The sequence below is a fragment of the Balaenoptera physalus genome (assembly GCF_965194825.1).
Source record: "Balaenoptera physalus genome assembly, chromosome: 4".
Lineage (NCBI taxonomy): Eukaryota > Metazoa > Chordata > Mammalia > Artiodactyla > Balaenopteridae > Balaenoptera > Balaenoptera physalus.
The window spans coordinates 90,255,188-90,282,731 of record NC_138891.1 but is presented as its reverse complement, the minus strand read 5'-3'; the positions used below and the strand labels follow the sequence as shown (position 1 = coordinate 90,282,731).

The window sequence follows — 27,544 nt, the reverse complement described above, 5'->3', positions numbered from 1 at the left end:
AGCTGGTGCCTGAGTGACATGCTAGGACCAGCAGTAAGAAGACCTGAGGACAGAAGGTTCAAGGCAGAGGGAAGAGCAAATGTCAAGGCCCTAAGGCAGGAACAAGCTTAGGATGTCAGAGGAACAGGGAGCCTGCTGGTGTGAGGGGAATGCAGGCAGAGGCTGAGGATGGGTGGGGTGTGTCCCAGAGCCAGGCAGAGGCCAGATCACTGGCAGACGATGAAAACCAGTTCTATTCTACATGCACTGGGATGTTAAGCAAGAGAGTAAACCAAGTTATGTTTTAAAAGATCATTCTTGCTGTTCCCACACAATAATAAATACGTATTTATACATTTGTCCATCTCACTGGACTATAAGTTCCTTAGCAAAAGGTAGTAGGTTTTCAACATTTTGTCTGCAGAGCTTAGTACAGTGCCTGGCACAAGATACTGCAATACAAGTGCTTGTTGAATGAACAAATGAGTGAATCACTAATTCCTCGAGAGTGAGGGAACAAGATGAAAAACTGTCCCCCCGAGCCATCCTATTGCTCACGGTTATCCTGTCTGACTCTGTGCTTTTCTATGGTCTCTCTTCGGGACTCTGCATAATTCATGAGAGCAGCATGTGGAGTTTCAGACCCACCACTGCGAAAGCACCAGAATGTATTACTCTGGGATCCAAGCAGGCTGAAGAGTGTTAAGACTATACGCTCATGCAGGTAACTGGCAGGAACTCACACATGCAGGGGCTGCACAAAATGTTAACAGAGCTGTGGTATAAGACTATGGACTTTTCTTTTCTAAAATTTCTTTACTCTGCTTATATTATTTTTTGAAATATCAGAAACTTAACCCTAGTAGATGGCACAAGAAATGGTAAAATTTCCAAAAGCATGCTTTTTCCTTAGAGCAGGCACACAGCTCCACTGACATTATAAATTAGGCAGATGAATGCCTGCACACTGATGGGAAGGGTGGATGGGGGATGTGACACCTGCTCCCATTATGATTAATCACTTAACTCCACAGACAAAATCTTACTGCAACTTCCCTCATCCTGCCTGTGCCTCTGAAAACAAAAACATACTTACAACGACTTCAGTTTCAACTGTGGGCCCACTTTCTCATGCATTTTGATCAAGCGGTTATTACTGTAAATGAACATCCCAGCTTGGCTTCGGTTTTCTATGTTCACACCAAAGAACAGGGTGAGTGTCCTTGCTTTTTTCAGTTCTCTAGCATTACATTTAGAAAGTAAAAAAATAAATTAATAAAAATATACAGTTTACAAACTGTTAATAAACAGACTCAGAAGATAAATATCAAAGGAACTATATACATAAAATATACAGATATTTTGCAAAACTTAGTAAGCACACTCGGTATCTCTGTATGGCCAAGTATTTTGCATAAACATAATAGGTAATAACAATACCAGTCAAACACAAGCATTCTTTGATTCAAAAATGAGTTTGCCAATTTAAATTTACAAGAACTAGAAAGTGCAAAGCAGTTGTGAAATGTTAACTGGTCTAATATGTACATCACAGCATTTTTTGAAAAATGATGATTTGACCATTTTAAAATTTAGGCATTTCTAATTTTCAGCATGTTCTCAAACCTCCTAATATTCTACACAGATTGGAATGTGCCAAAAGATATTCTTTAGTTTTCTCTCTTTTTCCAAATTCAAAGGTAAATCAAAGTTAATTAAGCAAGTTTACAAGGGCAACAGACACTAGCTCCTGTTTTTCTGACTCTGTCTGCTATACTATGTTTTATGTGACTTTTGTATTAAAAGTGTAAAAATAGAAAATGAGACATAGCAGACACGACAGAAACAGTCATAGTAACAGGAGGCTGCTTGGAGCTATGAAAAACACCTGGATGTAAGAACCAGAAAGATGGATGTGACTTCAAATACAAGCTTGTCTTTGTAACAACCATGTGACTATGGATGAGTCGCTTCAACTTTCTGTCTCGTCTGAAGAATGGGAATAATACCTGCCTAGCCACTTGTGATTCCGTGAGGAGTAAAACAGATTATGTTCAGTATAAACCTGGAAGACATCAGGTGCCTGGCAAATGTTATTCTCCTTTCCTAACCAAGAATGGTACCAAATATAATTCTTTCCCTCCACCCATCCTGTAGCTCCTCTCATTCCACAAAAACTGCTTTCCTTTTCAAATTCATGATCATGGGCTATTACAACTGACATAATATACTTACTGGACTGATTAAATATATCTATCATTAAAGGACAATGACAAAGTTGTATCAGTCCTTCTATGTGGATATGATATACAGAGTACATCAGACTTTCTGAGGGAGTTACTGACATGAATTAATATATTATGTATTTTTTAAATGCATATACATGTAGGGTTAAATATATATGAATCAAAGTTTTTCTCAAAAATGTCTACTCTATAATTAGGTTCCCGTTGTTTAACTAAATAGAATACTGACTTTGTAAGGGACCCCAAAACAGAGTATTGGAGGGTAGGACATAATCACTCTGTGATAGTGAATGGCCTACTGATTGTCTTCAAATGTAAAAAAAAGCATTTTGCTACAAAATAAGTTCACACCAACTGGCATTTTTGTAACAGGATGGTCACCTTTCATGCCTATCATTGTGATGACAAAAAAGTCATCAACCAGCTTTTTCTTTCTGAAGGCTTTAAAGAGGCCTTTGCTTTTCATTGAAGATTTCTATGACATTTATTTTATATTTATTTTGATAAATGCATAATTAACATTTCAAATTTGTTTTGAAGAAAGTTATGGTTATATAGCACATCACGGTTCACACACACCAAAAAATGCTGAAAACTAGTAACACTTCCCTAAAAATTTGTTTCTCAAAGTTATCGCAGCTTCCAAAGTCTGACTTTACTTGGACAACAGTGAATATTTTCAATTTAACTTGCTTAACACCTGAACTGGACATCAAGTCAACTTTACCAATGTAAACAATGGTTTTGTAATAATAGGCTTGGTATTTTTATTTTAACCGTATATAAGTGATAATTTTACTTGAAGCATACTCTATCTTAAATTGTAAGCAGTACTAGAAGAGGGAAGGAACTGGGACCAACCCTCCAGAGTTTAAATGGCAAAGGACACAGGGAAAGTGAAGTTGTCAGCTGGACCCCTGGGCAGTTCTCTTCTTCATCTAATCAAACACTGAACTAATTTTTCACTCTGTATTGAGAAGTTTTAACATATACGTACATGAAAATATATACTTTATAAATACTTTCCATTGATTACGTTGGTTGGGGGATTTTTACCATATTATGCTTAATATCATAAGATGTCACAAGCTAAGGAAGAGAAACTGTCATAATAATCACCAAATCTGCCTACTCAGAAATCAGAATTTGTTTTAACATAGTACAGAGGATTCTAGCAAACAGAAAATCTTATGTCTTACCTCCGTTTCTCTTGAAGAATCTTCTGCTTTGCTTTTACATCTTCCAAAGCTTTCTGTAATACATCCTGGAGAAGTACATTTGGTTAGGAGAGCACATAATGCCATTAAATAATTGAGAGCTGAGTTGATATTTATTATCTAAAGGTTTCACAAGGGTAATAGTGATAGGTCACATTGCCTAATGCAATTCTACAATAGCAGATACTCAATAAATACTTGATAAATGATTAAGTTCCAATAGCTAAGAAGACAAACCAAATCCAAGCCCACAGTTCTCTCTTTGCACATATCCCAGTGTCCTCTCTGTCTTTTAGAGAAAGCGTCACTGCTCCCTGTAATGTCACAGTGGCTTTCACACAAACTATGTGAAAGCTTGGGAATGTCATTCAATGTACCTAGACTCTGGCTTTTGTCTGTGAGAACAGAAAATGCTGAATCATGTGATCCATCACTAAGGCTTCCTTCAGAAAAAAAAAAAAAAATTGTAATTAAAAAATTTTATCAGAGGCCAAAAGAAAATGTCTCCTCTATATCAAGTTCCATATACCCCTAACTAATCCTCCCCAAACTTTCCCTTTATAGGATATCCCATCCCGGGCTTTCTCCCTTTCAGAGTGCCTCAATACCGGTACCCACCTGTCTTTCTTTTCTTCTCTTTTAATTTGCTATACTGGCTCATTCACTACCCTATCTCTGGTATGCTCTCTCTAACCAGGCAGAAAAAAAACAATGCATTATTATTATTTCACAAATAAGAAGAGACTTTTTTTTTTCACACACACACACTGTATTTTATTTTTACAAGAGATAAATAGACTGACACCAAGCATTGTAAATGGATGACCACAACAAAAGCAACAATGATTGCAACTGCCAAACACAAAACACACTCATACTATGTCATAATATTGACATTCAGTCCAGTAATCCTCCACTGAAGAAGAGACTTTTAATGTGCTCCATCCTCTTGATGTGAAAGATGGGCATCTCATTTGATGGATATACCACTGACTGAACCTTATTTTCATGGTCTTTAAAGTAAAAGAAAATGGTAAATGCTTGGTAAGTATTTCACTTCAAATTCAACCACCCAACCGCCTAGAGGAATTTAAGAGGTCAAAAGCCGAGGTCATTCTGCTTAGCTCTCTTCTCTGAGTTAAAGAAACCAGTGTGCATCAGAGCAACAAAGCAAGCTGCTCAAAGACATCCCTCCCCTTCCTGTCAATGAACTTAGAGCACAGAGCAAAGAGGCAGCGAGAGGTAACTGGCTAAGGCAAGAAGAAAGCAAGGTCTGACCCGTTAGAAAGAGTCTGTTTCTCTTGTCTTCCAAATACATACAGCCAAGGAAACTGATTTCTTTAGAGACAAAATAAAGAAAGCTTAAACTCTTCCTTAAAAGTCAACAACAATAAGATAGCTCTACGCTTACCTTAAAAAAATAAGTGAAAAGAAAAAGGTAAAAGAATTTGGGGAAAGTCATGGATAGATTTGGGGAATTAACATGTGCTACTCTTTGATTTCATCCCATATTCATGACCGTTAGATATGAGAGCTCTTTATCAGACACAGCTCTTGAAAGTTTAAGGGCAAATTACAGAAAGAATTCATATACTGAGTGCACAGAAGAGGATGAAGGAAGGGTGAAGTGAAGCATTTTTTTCTCCCTATACCTCCTTACCCCATGCAAGCACGTAAGTATGTCGTGCAATGACTTACTGTGGTAGAAAGCTTGGTACCGTATTTTTGGTAAAAGTTAGCAAACTTACAATACATGTCCTGCTGCAATATTCTTTTTCTCTTAGTTGCTATGCATTATAATTAATAATAATAGTTCTTTATAACCTATCTTACTCATGGGCATACTGCAAGGATTACAGAGAATGTTTATGAACTGTGTGGAGCAACTCATAAGAAAAGAGCTTTGTAAGCTGGAAGCATTGTTATTAATATTCATAATTATAGTACATAATTCTTAGCACTAGAAAGAAGGATTGCTTATTAGTCTTCTCCTTGCTCTCCCTATTTATTTAGGTCCATAGGGAGCTATAATTGGAAGAGATATTTTCAGGGAGACTTGATAGGCTAGTTTTTTCTGCTAGCTTTTCATTATTTTCTCCTTTTCTCTATTACTTTTCCCTTCCTTTTAACGAAATTAGTTGTGATGATCTTCCCTACCTCTCAATTCACCCCACATTTTGTTCATCTTTGCTCTCAATCTCAGCCTTCCCCCCACTTGCTGAGTTTCCTCCCCTTTCTCTGCACTCATCTATTCTGTTTACCTGTGTTAAAATTAACAATCTTCTGAGCTTGTTTAAAGGTTTAAGAAGTAAGTGATAAGAGTCAACTGTGTACAGGAAAAAGCAAATGACCCTGTTCACCATTTAAGAAGACTATATGTCATACCTTGGCAGGAGAAGACAAAGAAGTTCTGTCAGAGTGGTTTCCTTTGATTTGTGCTTCTTTCAATATGCGTTCAGCTAGAAACAGAAGCAAGATAATTCAATAAAATGAAACCCTTTCAAGCATCTTTAAATGAATATTACATACATATAATATATCCATGACCAGTAAGAATGGCTTACAGATAATAATCTCAGAAAATCCTGTATTACTTCTACACCTTTCACACATTCCAAGACTAGGTAGCCATACAGGGTCCTCTAAGGCATGACAACTTATAGGGCATATATATATACATACAAATTGAAAAGTCATGACTGCATGTTCGGCTGACTGAAAACTCTCTAAAATCCATGAAATATGGATATAGAGCTATTCCTCACTCCTGGATCATTGCGGAAGGATGGCTTTGTCCTGTTGTGGGAGGAGTGAATGTGTAGAGCATGGCTTCTTAAAGTGGATGCAACACCAGTCTCTAAAATGATCTAACTCTGCATCAGGACAACCCTAATATACATCAATCTAGTTCCAAGTGTGTACTCAGAACTTGAATTACTTTTATAATAATAACATCATATTTAGACAAAACCAAAGATGGAAAACGTGTTATGAAGTTCCTTAGAGGTAGGAATTACATTTGATTACTTGTTTATTCCTATAATGCCCAAAGCAGGGTATGTCTCAGAATAACTGCTCAATTAACGTCTGCTGAATAAATTAACAATAATGATGTAGGCCATAGGTAATTACATACCTATCTTTACTGCTTCTTCTGCCTTTTTAACTTCATTTTTAAATGTCCCTTTAAAAGAAGATGCGACGTACAGATACTTTCTGAAATGAAACAAGAAAGAACGTAAGTCAGATTATCATTTTAAAGTTCATAATACAAAAATGTTCTTTAGAAAGACTGTATACTCCAGAGATATGTTATTATTAAGAAAAAGTCATCAAGTAAGTTGCATTCAGCTGGTAAGTCAGCAAAGTTTAGACCTAAGAAAAATTTCTTGCCTTTTAATACTTGGCAATTTTGCTTTAGTAAGGGAACTTCAGGAGAGATACAAGAAAATCTCTGCCCACACAAATCTTCACTTATACATGTAAAATAGGACAATTTTCTTAAAAAGAAAATTTTCTATGTAACTGCTCCATTATCAAAGTTTCTGGTTAATATACCTAGCCCTCTTACCCAGATCATCACTGACACTGGATAAACTGCTTCTCCCAGTCCCTAATTTTGTCTGATACCCATGTAGACTCAGGAGCTTAACATTCTCTGATAACTTCAATGTTTAGAAAGGCAATGTTTAGAAAGGCAGTGAGAGGTAGATGGAGAATTCTAGAACACCTCTTGAAGCCAAAACATTTAAAGACATACAAAAAGAGGCATCTGTGCAGGCAGAGGAGAGAGTCTACATCTATATGCCCAATGGGCCTACGCCAGGCATAGGCAAAATACTGCTCGTGGGCCTAATTAGGCCAGCAGCTTGTTTCTGTTACAGTCTAAGACCTAAGAATGGTTTTTCCATTTTAAAGGATTTTTTTAAAAAAGAAAAATTAAAATATGCAAAAGAGATAGAATGTGTCCAGATATTTACTCTCAGGCTTTTTCAGAAAAGGTTGGCCAATCCCTGGAATCTAGGCTAATAGCAATGGCTTTTGAATAATGGTTTGATCTAGCATTGCTTTTCCATGCTCTGACTTTTAAACAATGTAAGCAGTAATACAAATTCTTCACAACACAAACAGGTCACACATAATTTACAATGGTTGTTAGCTGGAGTCTGATTGCTTAAAACTCTTCCATTATCTCAACAGAAGCTGAACAGATATACTCAAGACAGAACATCATCATGATTAATCATTAAGAGTTGCACTACCTGGGCTTCCCTGGTGGCACAGTGGTTAAGAATCCGCCTGCCAGTGGAGGGGACACGGGTTCAAGCCCTGGTCCGGGAAGATCCCACATGCCGCGGAGCAGCTAAGCCCGTGCACCACAACTACTGAGCCTGCGCTCTAGAGCCCACGAGCCACAACTACTGAAGCCAGCGCGCCTAGAGCCCGTGCTCCGCAGCAAGAGAAGCCACCACAATGAGAAGCCTGCACACTGCAACAAAGAGTAGTCCCCACTCGCCGCAACTAGAGAAAGCCAGCACACAGCAACGAAGACCCAGTGCAGCCAAAAATAAATAATAAATAAATAAATAAATTCATTTTTAAAAAGTTGGACTACCTGGAGCCCTTCTATCTGGGTTAAATGTCTTGGTGTGCCCCTTACTAGTACTGCAAATTACAAAAAACTAGGCAAATTACTTCATTTTCTGTGATTCCATTTCCTTATCTGTAAATGGAGATTAAAAACAATGGCATCTATCTCACAGGGTTGTTATGAGAATTAAAGGTGTTGATACAGCTAAGGAACTTAGAACAATGCTAGTTCATAGTACTTAATACGTGTTTTATCTAATAAACACCTTATAAGGTGTGTTTATTAAATGTGTAATTTAGAGGAAATATGTATTTTAGAGGGAAAATACATTGGGAATGAGGAAATAAAATGAGTAGCTGAATGACTTCTTTTTCTTTCAAAAATCTGAAAAATCTGCAGAAGTTTGCCCAATTACCCACATTAAAAAGGCTTAATGCTAAAAATCAAAAACAAAAAACAAAAGAAAACAAAAAACTTTACTAAATGGCATCCTGCATTCATCTACTTCAATGGTTTAATGCACAATTCAAGTTATAATAACTAACTGTGTGTCTTTACCTCTGACTTCAATGTTCACTTTCAGAGAAAATTTATAGAGTTAGCACAGGAAAGGAACAGCCATAAAAAGCTAAAGTAAACCATTTTTTTTTAGATTCCATATATATGTGTTAGCATACGGTATTTGTTTCTCTCTTTCTGACTTACTTCACTTTGTATGACAGACCCTAGGTCCATCCACCTCACTACAAATAACTCAATTTTGTTTCTTTTTATGGCTGAGTAATATTCCATTGTATATATGAAGAACCTAGGGGCAGGACAGGAATAAAGACGCAGATGTAGAGAACGGACTTGAGGACACAGGGAGGGGGAAGGGTAAGCTGGGATGAAGTGAGAGAGTGGCATGGACTAATATATACACTACCAAATATAAAACATATAGCTAGTGGGAAGCTCCTGCATAGCACAGGGAGATCAGCTCGGTGTTTTGTGACCACCTAGAGGGGTAGGATAGGGAGGGTGGGAGGGAGACACAAGAGGGAGGGGATATGGGGATATATGTATACATATAGCTGATTCACTTTGTTATAAAGCAGAAACTAACATACCATTGTAAAACAATTATACTCCAATAAAGATGTTTTAAAAAATAAAAAAACTAAGGTAAGGCAATTCTCAGTTTGTTCCCTTGATTTTCTTTTACAGTAAACATTCATTTAAGTCATAACCTAGGTGTATTTCAAATCAGTCTCTAACACCCTTAGAGAACAGCAAAACTTAAGTTTTAAAGTAGGAAATCATTGGTCCCTATGTACTGGAATTATCATTTGTTTTTTAAAATCACATAATTAATCTCGTTTGAATCATTTAAATAAAATTTTTTTTAAAAAATCAAAGTGAAATCAAGGAGAAACTGAACAATGAGGTAATCCTGCAAAGATGATATGCATTAAACTACTCAAGCATTTTTATAGACTACGTGTTTACAGCCATAGAAAGTATAGGTGGCATAAAAGCTGCCAACTATGCATTAGTGCTTAATTTGAAACAACAAAGACCAAAAAATGCTCTCTCGGTGGTTTGCATCATCGAGAAAACCTGGTCCCAGGTGATCTGTACGTCTCAGATGACATTTAAAATTTTACAACTGCTCACAATAATTAAAGAAAGCTAAGAAATATATGTAACTTTGTAAATCCAGCGTCATAAATCTCCCCATTCTCATAAAAGAAAGAATCTCTGATGAAATCTCCATCTACAGTCAGAAGCCCCCATCAGCCTCACAACTATTTTTTCCTACTAGTGGACTCTGGAAGGTACAAATGCCTCAGAGCCAGAGTAATACCTGCTCTGGAGGACCAGGAAGAGAATCCATACAGCTCTGTCTGTTCCTCAGTCCCCGCAACATCCCTTGCAAGGGAACGGTGTCCCCTCTGGAACCAGGCTTCCAGTTTCTCAGTGGTTAGAACTCTTCAAACCCATCTCCCAAACTTTGTGTTTACTTGAACTGTGCCCACCACCAGAGGCTGCGGTCTCTGTCTCCGTCTTGTTTCTGCCTCTTTCTGCCCCATTTTAGGTCTCCACTTTTCCTCACACATTTTACCTTCTACCTCCCTACTCTCTTCCATCAGTGAAACTGTATTCAAATATTTTGCTTATGTCTGCTCTCTACCAATTTATTGAAAATTTTATTTAATATTTTCTTTCTAAAAGAGCTTAAAAACATAAGGTCAAAGAAAAGTATTGAGGGAAATAAAAATTAAAACAATATAAAAGTTTTGCTTCTTAGAATGGCAAAAATAAAATTAGAAAATGCCGTTAATAGCAAGTATGGATTTGGAACCACACAAAAGTACACTCTTACACAACTGTTGGTATAAAAATAAACTGGTCTCTACTTCTTGGAGGGTAAGTTAACAGTACCCATCAAAATTAATGGTGTACCTATCTCCTGACACAGAATTTACTTCTGTAATCTGTTGTATAGAAATAATCGCATATGAGCATAAATATACATACGTCCAATGATGCCCTAGCATGAACAGCTTAGTACTGTAACAATGAAAACTCTAAAATCCTAAATATACATCAATAAATAGTTAAATAAACCGTAGAGTACAATATATTTAACAATGACAGTAAAAGATCTCCAAGAGATCATTTGTAAGTGAAAAAAACAAGTTGCATATAATTTTATATTAAAAAAAAACTCTGTGTGTGTGTGTGGTTTGTGTGTGTGTAAATGTGTAGAAGACGATCTAGAAGGGTATTTATTAAACACCAGGCAGAGGTTCTCCTTTGGGATGATTATGGATTGCTAGAGCACAGAATGAACGACAAGTGATAAAGGGGACTTTTAGTTATTTGATCTTCTCCAGCCTCTAAGTCTGTATTGTTTGAATTTTTATTAATTTTACTATCTTAGGAACAAAACAGATCTATATCCCCTAAAGAGAAATAAACCCTTAAAGAGCAATAAAAATATAAAAAATATTGAGTAATTTTTAAGATTTTATGTGGCAGAAGTATAGAGTATAGCATAATACAGCATTTTGAGTAACTATTTTAATCAGAATCACCTACAGAAATTTAAACTTTCATGGGTATTTAATACTCACACTTATAAAATTTGTCCAAAACATGTTGGCTAATATAAAATAAAATATTTTTTTAAATTTTAAGTTGAAAAAACAGACTACAAATAAAGAAAACTAAAGTTCTAAACTTTTAGTTATGCAGAAAAAATTAGCCCAGTTATGAATCACAACTATATTATAGTATTCACAATCATAATTATTTTCTTTTTTAAATTATGAGTCTGCCTGATTAGTCATACTATAAGATTGTTATAGTCCTTAAATTATTCATCAAAACACGTAATGAGGAATGATCAAGAATTTTCTGGCTAGTATAATGTTGACAGCCAGACCTGGGTGTCAGATAGACCTCTCAAACTTAGTATGTCCAGAACGGGTAGAAAGAATCCCATCACCGTTCCTCCTAATCCCCACACCTACACCTCCCCTATCATTCCCAAGTTTTCACTCAGGGAAAAAACTTAGAAGGCTTTCATGACTCCTCATTTTCTCTTCACCTCACACCCAATCCATCAGCAGGTCTTGTTGGCTCTATCTTTACAATATATCTGTAATCTGAACAGGTCTCATTACTTCCACCACTACCACCCCAGCTCAGGCCACTATAATTTCTCACCTAGAATATACTAACGGTATCCTACTTAATTTCCCTTCCTCCCTTCTTGCCCCATAAAATCAATTCTCTACTGAGCAGCCACAGTAATCTTCTAAAATAAAAAAATTAAGTAACATCATTCCTCTCAAAGTCTTTACATTCTCAATACAACCACCTCTTCTTGCTATGTTGCTCAAGGCCTTATGGGACTTGCCGCCAGCTACCTGGCCTCTTCCCAATCACTGTGCTGTAGCTATACTAGCCTTCCGCCTGCACCCCCCCCCCCCGGCCCCCGCCTTTACCTGGTCTTCTCTTCCCAGAAACATCTTCCCATAAAATTCTTATATGATTGACTATGGTATCCACCCTCCAAGATGTCCTTTAACGGTTCTTACCTCCTGGTGTTCATGCCTTTGTGTAGTCCCCTCCCACATTGAATCTAGACTGTGTGACCAAAATAATACAGAGGAAGTGATGGTAGATGACTCTTGAGTCTAGGTTCTAAAAGAACGCTGTTTCTACTTTGTTCTCTTGAACTGCACATTCTGGTGGAAGCCAGTCCCTATACCACAACAAATACTCAGGTGGCCCTGTGTAGTGGCCTTGTAGAGAGGAACCCTTGGCCAGCCATGTGAGTCAGCCACCCTGGAAGTCTGTCCTCCACCTCCCATCAAGCCACAGCAAGCCCAGCCAAAATCTCTCACCAACTTTATGGGACATCCCCAAATAAACCCACCCTACAAAGACACTCTCAAATTACTGAGCCACAGACACTGAGACATAACACATGGCGACTTTATTATTAAGTCATCTGGGGGTGATTTGTTATGCAGAGATAGATAATACATTCACTTTCTCAGTTTATTCAGCTTTCTGCTCAGAAGTTATTTATTTAAAAGTAACTTCTTTGATTTCCTATCTAAAATAGTCATCTACGAAGTGAGAGAGTGGCATGGACATATATACACACCAAATGTAAAATAGATAGCAAGTGGGAAGCAGCCGCATAGCACAGGGAGATCAGCTCGGTGCTTTGTGACCACCTAGAGGGGTGGGATAGGGAGGGTGGGAGGGAGGGAGACGCAAGAGGGAAGAGATATGGGGATATATGTATATGTATAACTGATTCACTTTGTTATAAAGCAGAAACGGACACACCATTGTAAAGCAATTATACTCCAATAAAGGTGTTAATAAATAAATAATTAAAAGGCAAATGGTCCTTTAAAAATAAATAAATAAATTAAATAGTCATCCAATACCCCTGTTTCTTGCCCTACTTGTCCACAACTAGTAAATGACAAAATCAAAACTCAGATCCAAGCATGGCTGATCCAACTATTGCTTTCAACTACTTTACTATATTGAAAGATTAAATGATTTAAGATAATACAAACTCATGAAGGAATACATAAGATGTACAGTTTACAAAAGAGACACTTCTAAAACATTATTAGTCTACATAGGTGGGCGGGATGTGAGAAGCTGGGGAAATCCCCCCAAAATGAAGACTGTCCCAGAAGCATAGTGCTGCAGAGTATTCAACAGCAGACCATAAACCTAGTGTCCCTGAATAACTTTATAAGGATCATGCCGCTCCTATGAAAGCAGGGGGACTCCAATTCCATACCACTTGGGCTCCTTCCTGCATTACGAGTCCACAGCAAAGCAGTGTTGATGAGGAATGGAGATCTTCAAACAGATACTTTGGCTCCATCACCCTTAAAGAGCTTTCAAAGGTGACCACTCCATGTCCTTCCTTAGTCCTAATGTGCAGAGATTTAATGCCTACATAAATCTGAGAGTTATTTCTCTACTAAACCTAAAGAATTCAAAGCCAAAGAAAATCAGTAACGTGTGTTGCCAAAGATCTAGTAATATAGCCATATATTAGCCTGTCTTATTATATAGATAAACAAGACCCCAAGACTTCTAAAATCTTTAAGTTGAAAAAGACCTTAGAAATCACCTAGCTGAAATACTTTCCCCAATAATATTTCTTTCTACAATCTAGGCTCTTTCAGGGACAAATGTGTCCTCGTCTTAGATGGGAGTGCTTTCCATTGCTTCATTAATCTCGTGCCACACTCACGATTCTGAGTTGCTATACCTCGTGTCATGTGTGTCTGGAGAAACTAAATTTGCCGTCCTAGACATATTGAATTTAGTATTCTGAACGTCAAACCTGCTAACTGGACCAGGGACTGGTGTTCAACCAAAAGAAGCTGTGTAAGTGATCAAACCCTTCTGGTGTGTTTTATCCCCAAACTCTGTCCAATAAGAAAGCTTTGAACTTGTTGGTGGAAAACCCATCCTTAGAGAAGCAAGTACTAAGTACACACAGCAAAGCCAGCTCAGCAGAGCCCAGGTATAACCTGAGCAACACTGGGCTGTTGCTTCAGTTCTCTAGAACATCCCAGTCATGGAAACACTGAGACAAAGGTGACAGCAAGGGTGCTGTATGTTGCCCAGCTCCTTGAACTCTGAATATCCTTATATTAAACACCAATGGAGGGACTTCCCTGGTGGCACAGTGGTTAAGAATCCGCCTGCCAATGCTGGGGACACGGGTTCAAGCCCTGGTCGGGGAAGATCCCACATGCCACGTAGCAACTAGGCCCGTGGGCCACAACTACTGAGCCTGTGCTCTAGAGCCCACGAGCCACAACTACCGAAGCCCACGTGCCACAGCTACTGAAGTCCACATGCCACAACTACTGAAGCTCGCACGCCTAGAGCCCATGCTCCGCAACAAAGAGTAGCCCCCACTCGCCACAACTAGCGAAAGCCCTCGCGCAGCAACGAAGACCCAACTCGGCCAATAAATAAATAAACAAATAAATTTATATAAATAAATAAATAAACAAACACCGATAGAAAAAGGTAATCTGTGTGTCTCTGCCTTGCAAAAACAGCCTAACGCTCTCATGCTGAGCTAGCTCTGTCTTCCACTTCTATCCAGCCATCCAAGTTCTGCCCTCTAGGATTCCAACCATCATACGGCAGCTTTTCACGTTTTCACTCAGGCTCTGTGTCTTCTCTCATCCACGGCATGATGCTCAATTCCACCAACGACCCTCTACCAGATAACCAGATAGTTAATTTATACTGTGAGCTAGGAAGTCCCCTTCCCTCCTAAAGCATCCTCATCTGATCACCCTCCAGACATGGTATAAGCAGGACATGGTTTATTGGCAGTATTACCATCTTATTCTTTTCTTTATTTTTCTTTCATAATTGAGATTTTATTGGTTGTTTTAAGGATCAGTACACAGACATTTCAATTTGTAAACAATTCTCAATATACGTACCAAAATTTTAAAAAATCATGTAGTTGTGATTCTTTTCTGAACAGTTATTCCAGTGACTTTCCAGCTTAAAATTTGGAGGTAAATTTTCCTTCACAGGATATCAAGTACCAATATCTTCAAATATTAATATGCTATTACATCGTAAGTCCCACTAATTCACAATTTAATATCATATACACTACCTACTCAAATTGTCAATCGTTCACAGCACATTAACCATTACTAGAAGAACTGGACTACCACGACCAAAGATGTTACAAAGTGCACAAAATTCTGCCCAGGAGAGCCAAGATCAAGGGGTGAGTGGTTTCCTTTAGGAAACAATTCTACCAAAAACAACATGGGAAGAGAAGTAATTTAAAGCCTTTAAGACATTAAATGCACAACTGTCTCCAAATTGCCATTTAGTATGCTTTGTATTATAGGATATAAAAGCTACCCCCCATCTGTGGAATGTTAAGCTGACACCCAAGACAATCAAAGCCTCCCATATTCAATATCCCACTATTTTCTGGTTGTACCAAAAAATAAACAACCAGCAAATGATTTCACCTCTTAAAAAAAAGCATTTACACTTAAAAAATGGGATGAGGTGGGATTCCCTCCCTTTTAAAAATGTTTCTAGAGCTACTAAAAAACTTGCATTTACAAAATAGTTGATAAAAATATTCCTCTGGATTGTACAAGGAGGGAGACAGGGACCACTGATAGGACCAGGTGTGTGATATTAATCAGACTTGGCTTCTTTCCCTCCTGCTTCATCAGAAGCTGGGCTCTCCTCGTTTTTAGCTTCTCCATTTTCTGCAGGGGAGACTTCTTTAGTGTCTTGGTTAGCCACTTCAGCCTGTTTTCCCTTTGCTCCCCTTTTCCCTTCTGTTTGCACTTTTCTGTCTGAAGATTTATCCCTTCCTGCCGCCTTTTTTGGCTTCGTTTCTACTTTTGCAGGAGCCGGTTTCTTCCTTTTGGGCATCGTTGCGGCGGGGCGGGCGCGGGCCGGGTGCCTGCGGGCGCAGCGCCTCCGCGAAGCTGGGCTGCCTGGCCGCTGCCGCTCCTCCCGCCGCCCGAGCTGCTGGGACCCGCGGCGGGGCGGGCGCGGGCCGGGTGCCTGCGGGCGCAGCGCCTCCGCGAAGCTGGGCTGCCTGGCCGCTGCCGCTCCTCCCGCCGCCCGAGCTGCTGGGACCCGCGGCGGGGCGGGCGCGGGCCGGGTGCCTGCGGGCGCAGCGCCTCCGCGAAGCTGGGCTGCCTGGCCGCTGCCGCTCCTCCCGCCGCCCGAGCTGCTGGGACCCGCGGCGGGGCGGGGGGAGAACGGAGGGCTACCGCCTTGTGCTGCTCGCTAAGCTCCATAAATATTTTCAGCAACCCTGTCACACTATCAGCTTAGATTAAGCTTGTGGTCAATGAAAACATCTATTTTTTTCATGTAAATCACTGTCCAAGTCTAGTATATTAACACGATAGATTTTTAAAATCTAAATTCAGGACTGTAGGTTATTTATACTATATTTATCTTTCGTATTTCAACTCTCTCACATCTTGTTCGCATTATGCCTGATATAAGATACTCCTTCTAGTTCAGGGTCAATTATGAATTCCAACATGCCTGGTTTTCACCCAAGCTATTGATAAAAACACTGAACAGAATATGATTAAGGGAGGAAACCAATGACATGACACCAAAAATTCCCCCCTAGTCCCCTTCTGAACTTGTTAGAGACATTGGGGTAAAGGAACTACAGCAACTGTAAGTCCATCCACACAATTAAAATCCAATCTTCTTTTTTCTGTTTGCTACGAAAATACAGAGAAACGACTGACCATAAAGTATAGGTATGTATTCTTATAAATAATACTTCAGGGTTCATGTCTAGAAGTTTATTGGAGCCTGGGTGGTCAAGTGGACAGAGTATTTAATCATTTTTAATACATTTTACATGCTTCTACTCTGGTCCTATAGGGTCATTCCCAGCTTTTAATTTGTTTCCATACAGCCATTGGAGCTAGAGTGCCTTTTAGGGAAGAAATAAAGTAAGGGTCACCCCACTAGGGGTGAGATAACATGGAGAGAACGCCACATACTTCTTACACAAAACTTTTGCCACCAGAGAAGCTGTGAGGAAAACAATATGCAAGTAAATAAGTCAAATGGAGAGAAAGTTAAGCCTAAGGGATAAAGCCATGAAAAATTAAACCTGTCTATACTGTAGATCCCAAAACATATCAGACTTAACAGTTTATCAGCGCCCCATGAAAGTATCAGAGCCTCCTTAAGTATCTTTTAAGGAATAAAATCAATATTTATATTATATCTACTTCCTGGTAAGATATATCTAAGAATATTACACTGAAAGGTGCATTAAAAAATATACTAGGGTGGGAAACAGCCATCACTTGATATAAGTAGTTTAGGTAGACGAAATTCAATTTAATAAAATTCCCTCAGAATATAGAGATAAATCCACATTTTCCATTGGCTTAAACCATTTTTTACCCAAATTCACTAAGAGGAATAATTTAATTTGCAAAGATCAGCTATATTGATTGATCCAGGAGACCCTTGGTGCTTCCCAGAAGAATGAGACTGATGAAAAGGAAGTATCACTTTGATATGAATTAGGGAACAGATTTATAGAGTAAGTCTCAGGCTTGGTATACTTCATTTTTCAAAATATGACCTGCAGTAGAATCAGAAATCAAAAGTAAAGCTTTTGAGGAATCCATTCGTGTGTGGTCAGGGCATTCATTTCAGAGATCCACAATTTTTAATATTAATATCAATATGAGTGATTGCAACGCCCCAGAACAGCAACTACTTATTCATGGAAATAAGACAACATAACAAATGTGGGTCTGTTATAAAGAATTAGTGTGGTATAGGGAAAGGAGCATGGAATTTGAATTGGTAAAGAATTCGGAGGCAGAAAATTTGAGTTCCTATCTAGTTCTGACATTTATTTATTTCTAAATGATGATAAAACATAACCCACAGGGTCACTGCAAAAATTAAATAACATAATGTATATCAAAAGGCATACATATAGACAATGTAAAAGCATTAAATGTTCCTCCCAGTAGATAGTAAACTCCTGAAAACTAGAACTAATCTTATCTTTCTAGCACAATCTCAGACTAACAGAAGGTTTTGATAAATGTTTAGAAAACGAATGAATGACCACCCACACAGCACACACCAAAAAAAACCTGTTCTCATAGCATGCATAGTTGTGCAAGATAAGTTATATAATATACAAATGTAAGCTTAAAAAAAGCTTATGCTAAAATATAAATGGTAATTAAAATATAAGTGAACCAGATGTATATCTATACATATGTGCATTCTATATATAAAATATACATACACATATATGTATATGACTTAATAGTTCAAATATATTTGAGTAAAAAGAAAATATAAGTGAACAGATTTTTTTAATAGAACCCATTACAATCAAAGCACCTAGGAGTCACTGACGTAAATAACATATTCCTACTTGGGGGAACCATCTAACTTAGAGTGTTCACTGCAGTATGTTACTATCATGGCCAAATATTTGTTTCATATGATTACTCTTCAGCAAACCTTCCAGAATGCAGTTTGAATTTTATTTGCAATTGTAAAAATCTTACTATCAAATTGTAAAAATCTTACTACCAAATCACTTTAACAATTGGGGTGGGAGGTATTTTACAAATGAAAACTCTATGAAGATAACTGAACAAAAGTGAGTTACCTGGGTCTGTAGAGGCAATAACATAGGTATTTTGTTTTAACTCTTTTGGCCTGAATGAATATTCTCATCCAAGGGTCAAAATACAGAACAGATGTATAGGCTCTGAATGACCATCTCTCTGGAAAACTAGAAAAGAAAATATCAAACGCCATACTGTAGACAATGTAATAATGACATTATTTGAGAAGAAAAAATAAGACTACCAAGTCATAATGGTTACTACTAGCAGCTTCAGGAACTTTTTTCTAAACCTAATGACACAACAAATACCAGCAAATCCTGCAACACTCACACACCCCTAAATACAAGGGCTTCCGTGAATAACCTACACATTGATTAGAACTGAACTCTGGTTGGCAACTAGCTGATTCAAAGTAGACTTACATCAGCAATAGAAAAGATACTTTTCATTTAGGCTATCAGCCCAGAAGGACAAAACCGCCTCAAATAAACAAAACAATCCCCCTGCTCAAACATAACAAAATGAATCTAGGCCCACATGAATGAAATACATTTCCATGAAGTTATTGCAAACAGAGAAATACAATAAAATGTTTCATTTGCTTTGAAAATTATGAACAAGAAGCATAAAACTTCATTCTGTAAGCGCAATTAAGTGTTAAAATAAGTATTAATGGCCAGCTGAGGGGAGGAGTCTGATAACATGATAAGTGAAAAAGAAAAGAGAAAAATAAAGGGTGGAAAGGCAATAAAATGGGAACAGAAACAACATCAATAGCCTATGAAGAAAACTACCCTTGTAAAACTGCACATTGTTGAGAAGTCGCTGTGTTGCTGTATACCAACAACTCCAGGGACCTTCTATATTAAAGTCTACTTGTGAACTGTAAATCCTCTCCAATTAGACAAGAAATAAAGATGAAAAACAGGCCCAGCCATGCTTAAGAAGCAGTGCTCTTCATCTACTGGGTCCTAGAAAAGTCTACAAGGGAAGGGCTACAAGGCACAGATAGAAAGCAGGGAGCAGTAAACCTATCATTTTTACAATCCTACCTCAGTCCAGAGGGAGACAAGTTGGTGGAAAGGAAATATAAAGCCTGTTGGGGAGTGGCTGCTCAGTGGGGTCACATTACTGGCAGTTACTCAGTAAGAAAGAACCGAGCTCCAAGGAATTTACAAAAATGAAGACGAAATCCATAGGCAGTCCAAGGATTTCCTGGTTGGTTATAAGTTCCTCGAGGCAGGATCTGAAGCTCATTATGAAGTCAGGAATTTCTATTAGTTGTTTAAAAAGAAAGCCTTCAGTAGAATTTCCCAATATAAATTATATAAAAGTATCTAGTCCATGGCTATTATTCCATAAATACAAGTGCAGCTTTAATGTGACACGAAAGGCTATCTGCATGACTACAGTAATGTAGTCAATTATTAGTATACCAGAAGCTGCACAATCAAGTAAGTCCTCCCCTGTTAAGAGAAAAAACAAAAGTCACCTTGGGACACTATAAAAATTCTGAGGACTTCTGCCATTATTCAAACCCTTTCTGGATCTCCTGATTTGAAATTGCCCTTACAGCTAGAAGCTCCTTCTTTTCACTCTCCTCAAAGCTAACACTTCTTTGTCATTTGAAGGTAAAAGTCGAAAGTAATTCAGAGACAAGTTTGAGAATTTGAGAAATTTGGTGAGAGATCCAACTGGGTTAGACAAGTTTTGGTTAAAAAAAAAATTATACAAATATAAAATAAGGACACTAATACGTCTACCTCTTAATAGGTTACTTCTTTACTCATTCAATTAATATTTATAGGTAAATATTCATCGCATGTGTGCTGGGGATCCTCAAGACCTCCCCTATGTGAGAAAGATGCGCTAGAAGGTCTCATGGGACGTAGCATGTAATTGTATTCATGGCTAAGCTTTATCATGGTGATGTAGTAAGGATATACAATGGCTCCTAAGGAAAAGATAGGTGGTGTCTGGAGGAATCCTCGTGTGGCTTTCTTATGTTCTCCCCCTCTCATGAAGGGTCACACAGAGAATACTCTTTCCCCAGCTATGAAAATGTAGCAACGTGTGTGTGATGCTTCTGCCTCAGGAAGCCCATTAGAGACTCTGGGCCCTCAAGGCTTTTTCATCGTTGTTTGTTCTTTGCTTCTGTTTTTGTTTTTGTTTTTTTACTGGGGCTGGTCATATAAACACCCTCTGCCTAGCATGTATAAAAATTCCAGAGTCCCAGAAGAAAAGTAGATTTTCAGCGTATATCATGTTATTTGCACAGTGAGCCACGCTCACCTGTTACAGAAAGTTTTATATCAGTGAGGGGAACTGTTTACCAGCCAAGTTCCCAGAAGCCAGCCAAGGGCCAATCTTGCAAGCAAGACTTCTAGCATTAACCCTTTTCTACACACACACCTACTTTTGAAAGTTCCCATTTACTTGTGACAAAGAGAACAGCAATACTTCTTATGCTATTATCATGTCAGTGATAGAAAGACAAAGAAGGCTAAATATGACATCTGTATATGAAACAGGCTACCCAATGTCACTTTCAAACGTCTTTATATGATACGTAAGGTCCTTCATGATCTGGACCCCACTTAATTCTCCAGCCTCGTCTCCTGCCAGGTTCAGTCTAGCCATTTAGGACCACTTCAGTTCTCCAGATATGGGGTCATGCTTTCTTACCCCCAAGCCTTGGCACATTCAATTCTGTGGCCATTTTCAGTTAGCTCCTCTTCACGCTTCAGATCGCACTTCCTCTCAAAGCCTTCCCTCACTCCCCAAGATTGGGTGAATCACTCTCCTCTGGTGCTCCCCTCCTTCTTCTGTGGCCCCCTCCACAGTACTTGCCACTTTGTGGTGTCGTTGACTGTTTACTTACTTGTATCTCCATCAGGCTGTACCCTCCATGAGGCTAGCATCCTCATCAATAAACATTTGTTGAATAAATGATAATTATTCAGGACTTCCTTGGCTTAATTTAGAATGAACAACAGAGGGTTCCCTATATAAGACTTTTTAATGACTGATCATCTTCAGTGAGGATGTTACCAGTGTTTACAAATAAAGCCACCCACTGGGGAAACTGAGATACAAATGTACCCCGTCATCATGGTATCTTCAGAAGATCTAAGAAAAAATATAGTGTTACTCTCCATCATGCAGGAACTGCTTCATACATCTTTTCCAAGAGGTGTTCGTCTCTTTTTTCCTCCTAAATGTCTTTTCCAACCTAAAGTTTTCCAGAAGTATCCATATCTCTCTCTCTTTGTCTGTATAATCTTTCTCTCTTACTTTCTATTTAACTGGCTACAATAAACGGAGAAAGGAAGAGAGAGAGCAAACTCCCTAACACACACACACACACACACACACACACACACACACACACACAAACACTGTCACGTGACAGACTTGAGAAGGGAAAATTTTCAGGCAGAAGCTGGCTTTATAGTCTGTGGAATATGATAGGAGGAGCTGGGGTAATCTATGTGTTTGTCCCCTGCTCAGCAATGGGTATTCTCAAAAAGTCTCAAATTTAGCCTCCAGCTGTGGCTGTGGCCTCTGTGTGGCCTCTTTCCTCTCCCAGCCTATCCACCCTGTCCTCCTGCTGCTGGAAGTGTTGCTCCATATGGGGCATATCATGGGTGGATTGGTGTGTTGGGACCACCAAACTATGTTAAGGGTAGGAGAGGGTCCAGAGAGAGGGGTCTCATGACCAAGGTCAAATCTCCTTTATCTACCGAGTCAGATTCTCTGTGGCTGGAGTCTGAGAATGTGAATTTTTTTAAAACTATCCAGGTGTTTCTTTAACTCTACCAGTTTTAAGAACCATTGCCTGGTGGACCTACTGGACACGGTAGTATGTAAAGCACTTTTCCTGAAAGAAGGGAGCGGAACAATCTCTTGAAGGTGTTTGGACCTAGGACACCCTCCACATTTATCTACACTGGGTACACAGACAAGACTCCCATCCAGTTCAACCACTGAGCTACCTTCCATAGTTGAGAAAACAACTCTAAAATCTGGGCACCAGACTAAATTAGATCCCTTTTGGAGTATCTCTGAAGTGCCATATTTCTCTTCATGAAAATACTGTATACTATAACCAAAACTGGTTTATAATTTTCTAAATTTATTGCTAAAGTCCCTATAAAATCTCTGAAGAGTTCTTGAAGTTGAAATTAACAAGGCCTATATTATCTTGAATATAAAGAAGTGCATAAAGATTTTTAACTAGTTTAAGTTCTGAACTATAAAGGGGCTAACCAAATTTAATCTCAGGGTAGATTATACCTAAGAGAAATGTCAACTCAAAGAGGCAATTTAAAAGAAAAGTTATAAGCTACGCAAAGTAATGAAAGTGCTTCTGCCATAACCATGGTATGGCAAGCACTACATTGTAACAATTTGAAGCTGTGACTTTTGATGTGTTCCTAGCAAGCTCAGTTAAGACATAAACTAGAGACATTATGGAATGCTGCCCAATGACTGTCAGTTTAGAAACACACTGGCAACATGACACCTAATTTCAAAACATTACTTAGCACAAAATTTCAACTCCATTACTCCGTATTATGTCATTACTTTCAGAGCTTTTTTTGGATGGATTCCTCTAGTTGCCTGAGATCCTGAGCCATGATGGATTCCAGGGGCAAGAAAGGCCCTTTTGATAACAGCCAATTCCATGACATGCCTTTTTTTTTTAACTAGAGTCCATGGTTTCTTCCATTTTTTCATAAAGTTGAATATGTTAAGAAGATATTAAGTAACTGAAAACAACATGGGCACAAGGAAATTGCATATATAACAGACCAAGTGAAATGGTCATATGATCCTGATCCCCCAAAAGGGAATCAGGAAAAATGCTATAGGAGTGATCAAGCCTTCACAGTTTGGAAGTCAAAAAAGATTTCACAGGTAACAGAAGCACTTTACAAAATTTCCTAAAACTCCCTCTCTCATCCTAATAAAGGTCCCCAATGATCTTCAGGGATGGAGCACAGTAGAACCCACTACGGAAAGTGCCAGCACCTTCCAATGAAAGTATTTGCAATATCCTTAGAAAATTACCTAGACATTGACATTCAATTCGGTTTACCTTAATTCATTTGTTACTTGCTATGTACCAGGCACTGAATTAGTTTACAGAGCATTATAGTAAGTGCTAGAAAGAAGTGCTATGGGAGAAGAAGAATGGACAGAATTAAAATGCACGGAGAACTTCCACATGCCCAGTACTGTGCCTCTTCTATTTCTACAGTATTCGTATTAAGTAGATGATGCAATCGCCTCATCCTATAGATGAGAACACTGAAGCTCAGAGACTACAAGTAACTCACCATTAGAATGAAAGCTCTCTCAACAGAATTCAAGCCACCTGGGGGCAGAGATATTTGTTTTCTTCCCTGATATATCCACAGATCCTAAAGCAAGGCCTGATACTTACACTCAATAAATACCCACTGAATGAGTGAATGTAAAATGAATCTATCTATAGTCCGTTACTCAGTGGAAGAACCAGAATTTGGGACCAGTTCTAAGTGCTACAAAGTCCACGCTTTGTATAATGTACCTCCTGCCTCCAAGGCTGAGTGGTTGGACGCACAGCACTGCTGCGGAGTGGTGGGGATTAGCGGACGGGCTCAGGCAGCCTCCATCCACAGCCCCTACCTGCCTGTAAGCCTGAGGTTCTGGCTCCTTCAACTCCATCCACAGAACAGGATTCAAGGATATGGTGCCCATATTTTCTAATTCTGTATGGACTTTACAAAGAATATATGATACGGCATTAGACTGCAAATGCTGCCCGTTCATTCAATTAACCCTAATGTCTCTGCTGACAGACCATGACATCATATAAAGGCTTATTTTTTTAAAAATCAAAGACATAGCTAGAATCAAGTTGGTAGACTTAGAACACATACTAGTCTCCTGCTGAAATCCAAGGAAGAATAGTAAGGACGCTTGGGTGCCTAGAGAGGAATGAGAAAAAGGGGAAAGAAGATCAGAGAAATATAGGTGACTAATATGCAGGATGCTGCAGAACACTGTACAGACATTGACTTTTTCTCTGGGTGAAATGGGAAGTCACTGGAGAATTCTATACAAAAACTGTTTAAAAGACTACTCTGGCTGCTACAGAGGAGCAAGGGTAGAATAGTTTTTACAGGGCCAAGGGTGGAAGCAGGAAGACCAGTGGACCAGTGGGAGGACTTCTGCAATAATCCAGGTGAGATATGAGGGTGGCTTGAGATATGACCAGGATCGTAGCAGCAGAGGAGATGATAAGTGGTTGGATCTGGATCTATTTGAAGGCAGAGCCCATATGAAAGGAATAAGTTACAAGAGTCCTCCAACCGCTGAGTATGAAGAATTAGAGAAAGACAAGACCCACATTATGGAATTATTAAAGGTTAAGAGAAAATCCTAAAAGCTATGCACAGGAAAAATGAGTATTACAAAATTTTAATAATTACATCTGCATCACACTTCTCACTAACAACATGGATTCAAGAAGTCAAACGAGTAATAAGTACTGAGAAAAACAATTTTTAAACCAATATTCCTTTATCCATTTAAACAAGTACTAAGGTAGAAAGGGGAAATAAAGGTACTTTTTTAAAAATTTTATTTTATTTTTTTATACAGCAGGTTCTTATTAGTTATCTATTTTATACACATTAGTGTATATATGTCAATCCCAATCTCCCAATTCATCCCACAACCAGCCCCCACTTTCCCCCCTTGGTTTCTTCCCTACATCTGTGTCTCTATTTCTGCCTTGCAAAACAGTTCATCAGTATCATTTTTCTGGATTCCACATATATATGTTAATATACGAAATTTGTTTTTCTTTCTGACTTACTTCACTCTGTATGACAGTCTCTAGGTCCATCCACATCTCTACAAATGACCCAATCTCGTTCCTTTTTATGGCTGAGTAACATTCCATTGTATATATGTACCACATCTTCTTTATCCATTCGTCTGTCGATGGGCATTCAGGTTGCTTCCATAACCTGCCTATTGTAAATAGTGCTGCAATGAACACTGGGGTGCATGTGTCTTTTTGAATTATGGTTTTCTCTAGGTATATGCCCAGTAGTGGTATTGCTGGATCATATGGTAATTCTATTTTTAGTTTTTTAAGGCACCTCCATACTGTTCTCCATAGTGGCTGTATCAATTTACATTCCCATCAACCGTACAAGAGGGTTCCCTTTTCTCCACACCCTCTCCAGCATTTGCTGTTTGTAGATTTTCTGATGATGGCCATTCTAACCGGTGTGAGGTGATACCTCATTGTAGTTTTGATTTGCATTTCTCTAATAATTAGTGATGTTGAGCAGCTTTTCATTTGCCTCTTGGCCATCTGTATGTCTTCTTTGGAGAAATGTCTATTTAGGTCTTCCAGCCATTTTTGGATTGGGTTGTTTGTTTTTTTAATATTGAGCTGCATGAGCTGTTCATATATTTTGGAGATCAATCCTTTGTCCACTGATGCGTTTGCAAATATTTTCTCCCATTCTGAGGGTTGTCTTTTCATCTTGTTTATAGTTTCTTTGCTGTGCAAAAGCTTTGAAGTTTCATTAGGTCCCATTTGTTTATTTTTGTTTTTATTTCCATTACTCTAGGAGGTGGGTCAAAAAAGAACTTGCTGTGATTTATATCAAAGAGTGTTCTTCGTATGTTTCCCTCTAAGAGTTTTATAGTGTCCAGTCTTACATTTAGGTCTTTAATCCATTTTGAGTTTATTTTTGTACATGGTGTTAGGGAGTGTTCTAAATTCATTCTTTAACATCCAGCTGTCCAGTTTTCCTGGCCCCACTTACTGAAGAGACTGTCTTTTCTCCATTGTATACCCTTACTCCTTTTGTCATATATTAATTGACCATAGGTGTGTAGGTTTATCTCTGGGCTTTCTATCCTGTTCCATTGATCTGTATTTCTGTTTTTGTGCCAGTACCATATTGTCTTGATTACTGTAGCTTTGTAGTATAGTCTGAAGTCAGAGAGTCCGATTACTCCAGCTCCGTTTTTTTTCCCTCAAGATTGCTTTGGCTATTCGGGGTCTTTTGTGTCTCCATACAAATTTTAAGATTATTTGTTCTAGTTCTATAAAAAATGCCATTGGCAATTTGATAGAGATTGCATTGAATCTGTAGATTGCCTCGGGTAGTACAGTCATTTTCACAATGTTGACTCTTCCAATCCAAGAACATGTTATATCTCTCCATCTGTTTGTGTCACCTTTGATTTCTTTCATCAGTGTCTTATAATTTTCTGCATACAGGTCTTATGTCTCCCTGGGTAGGTTTATTCCGAGATATTTTATTCTTATTGTTGCAGTGGTAAAAGGGAGTGTTTCCTTAATTTCTCTTTCAGATTTTTAATCAGTAGTGTATAGGAATGCAAGAGATTTCTGTGCATTAATTTTGTATCCTGCAACGTTACCAAATTCATTAATTAGCTCTAGTAGTTTTCTGGTGGCATCTTTAGGATTCTCTATGTATAGTATCATGTCATCTGCAAACAGTGACAGTTTTACTTCTTCTTTTCCAATTTGTGTTCCTTTTATTTCTTTTTCTTCTCTTACTGCCATGGCTAGGACTTCCAAAACTATGCTGAATAATAGTGGTGAGAGTGGACATCCTTGTCTTGTTCCTGATCTTAGAGGAAATGCTTTCCGTTTTTCCCCACTGAGAATGATGTTTGCTGTGGATTTGTCATATATGGCCTTTATTATGTTGAGGTAGGTACCCTCTGTGCCCACATTCTGGAGAGTTTTTATCATAAATGGGTGTTGAATTTTGA

At 38.4% G+C, this 27,544-nt stretch overlaps 1 protein-coding gene across 3 annotated transcripts in view; it reads right to left on the bottom strand.

Annotated features, from left to right (window-relative positions):
• MORC1 (MORC family CW-type zinc finger 1) overlaps positions 1–27,544 on the bottom strand; it is a 363,536-nt gene that overhangs the window by 113,927 nt on the left and 222,065 nt on the right. For all 3 annotated transcript variants that reach the window (XM_082460154.1, XM_082460155.1, XM_082460156.1), the window contains 5 exons: positions 18,766–18,891; positions 6,579–6,658; positions 5,828–5,901; positions 3,425–3,489; positions 1,076–1,219 (listed from right to left, as the gene is read on the bottom strand). In XM_082460154.1, the coding sequence (XP_082316280.1) occupies positions 1,076–1,219; positions 3,425–3,489; positions 5,828–5,901; positions 6,579–6,658; positions 18,766–18,891 (489 nt within the window). The remainder of the gene's footprint in view (positions 1–1,075; positions 1,220–3,424; positions 3,490–5,827; positions 5,902–6,578; positions 6,659–18,765; positions 18,892–27,544) is intronic.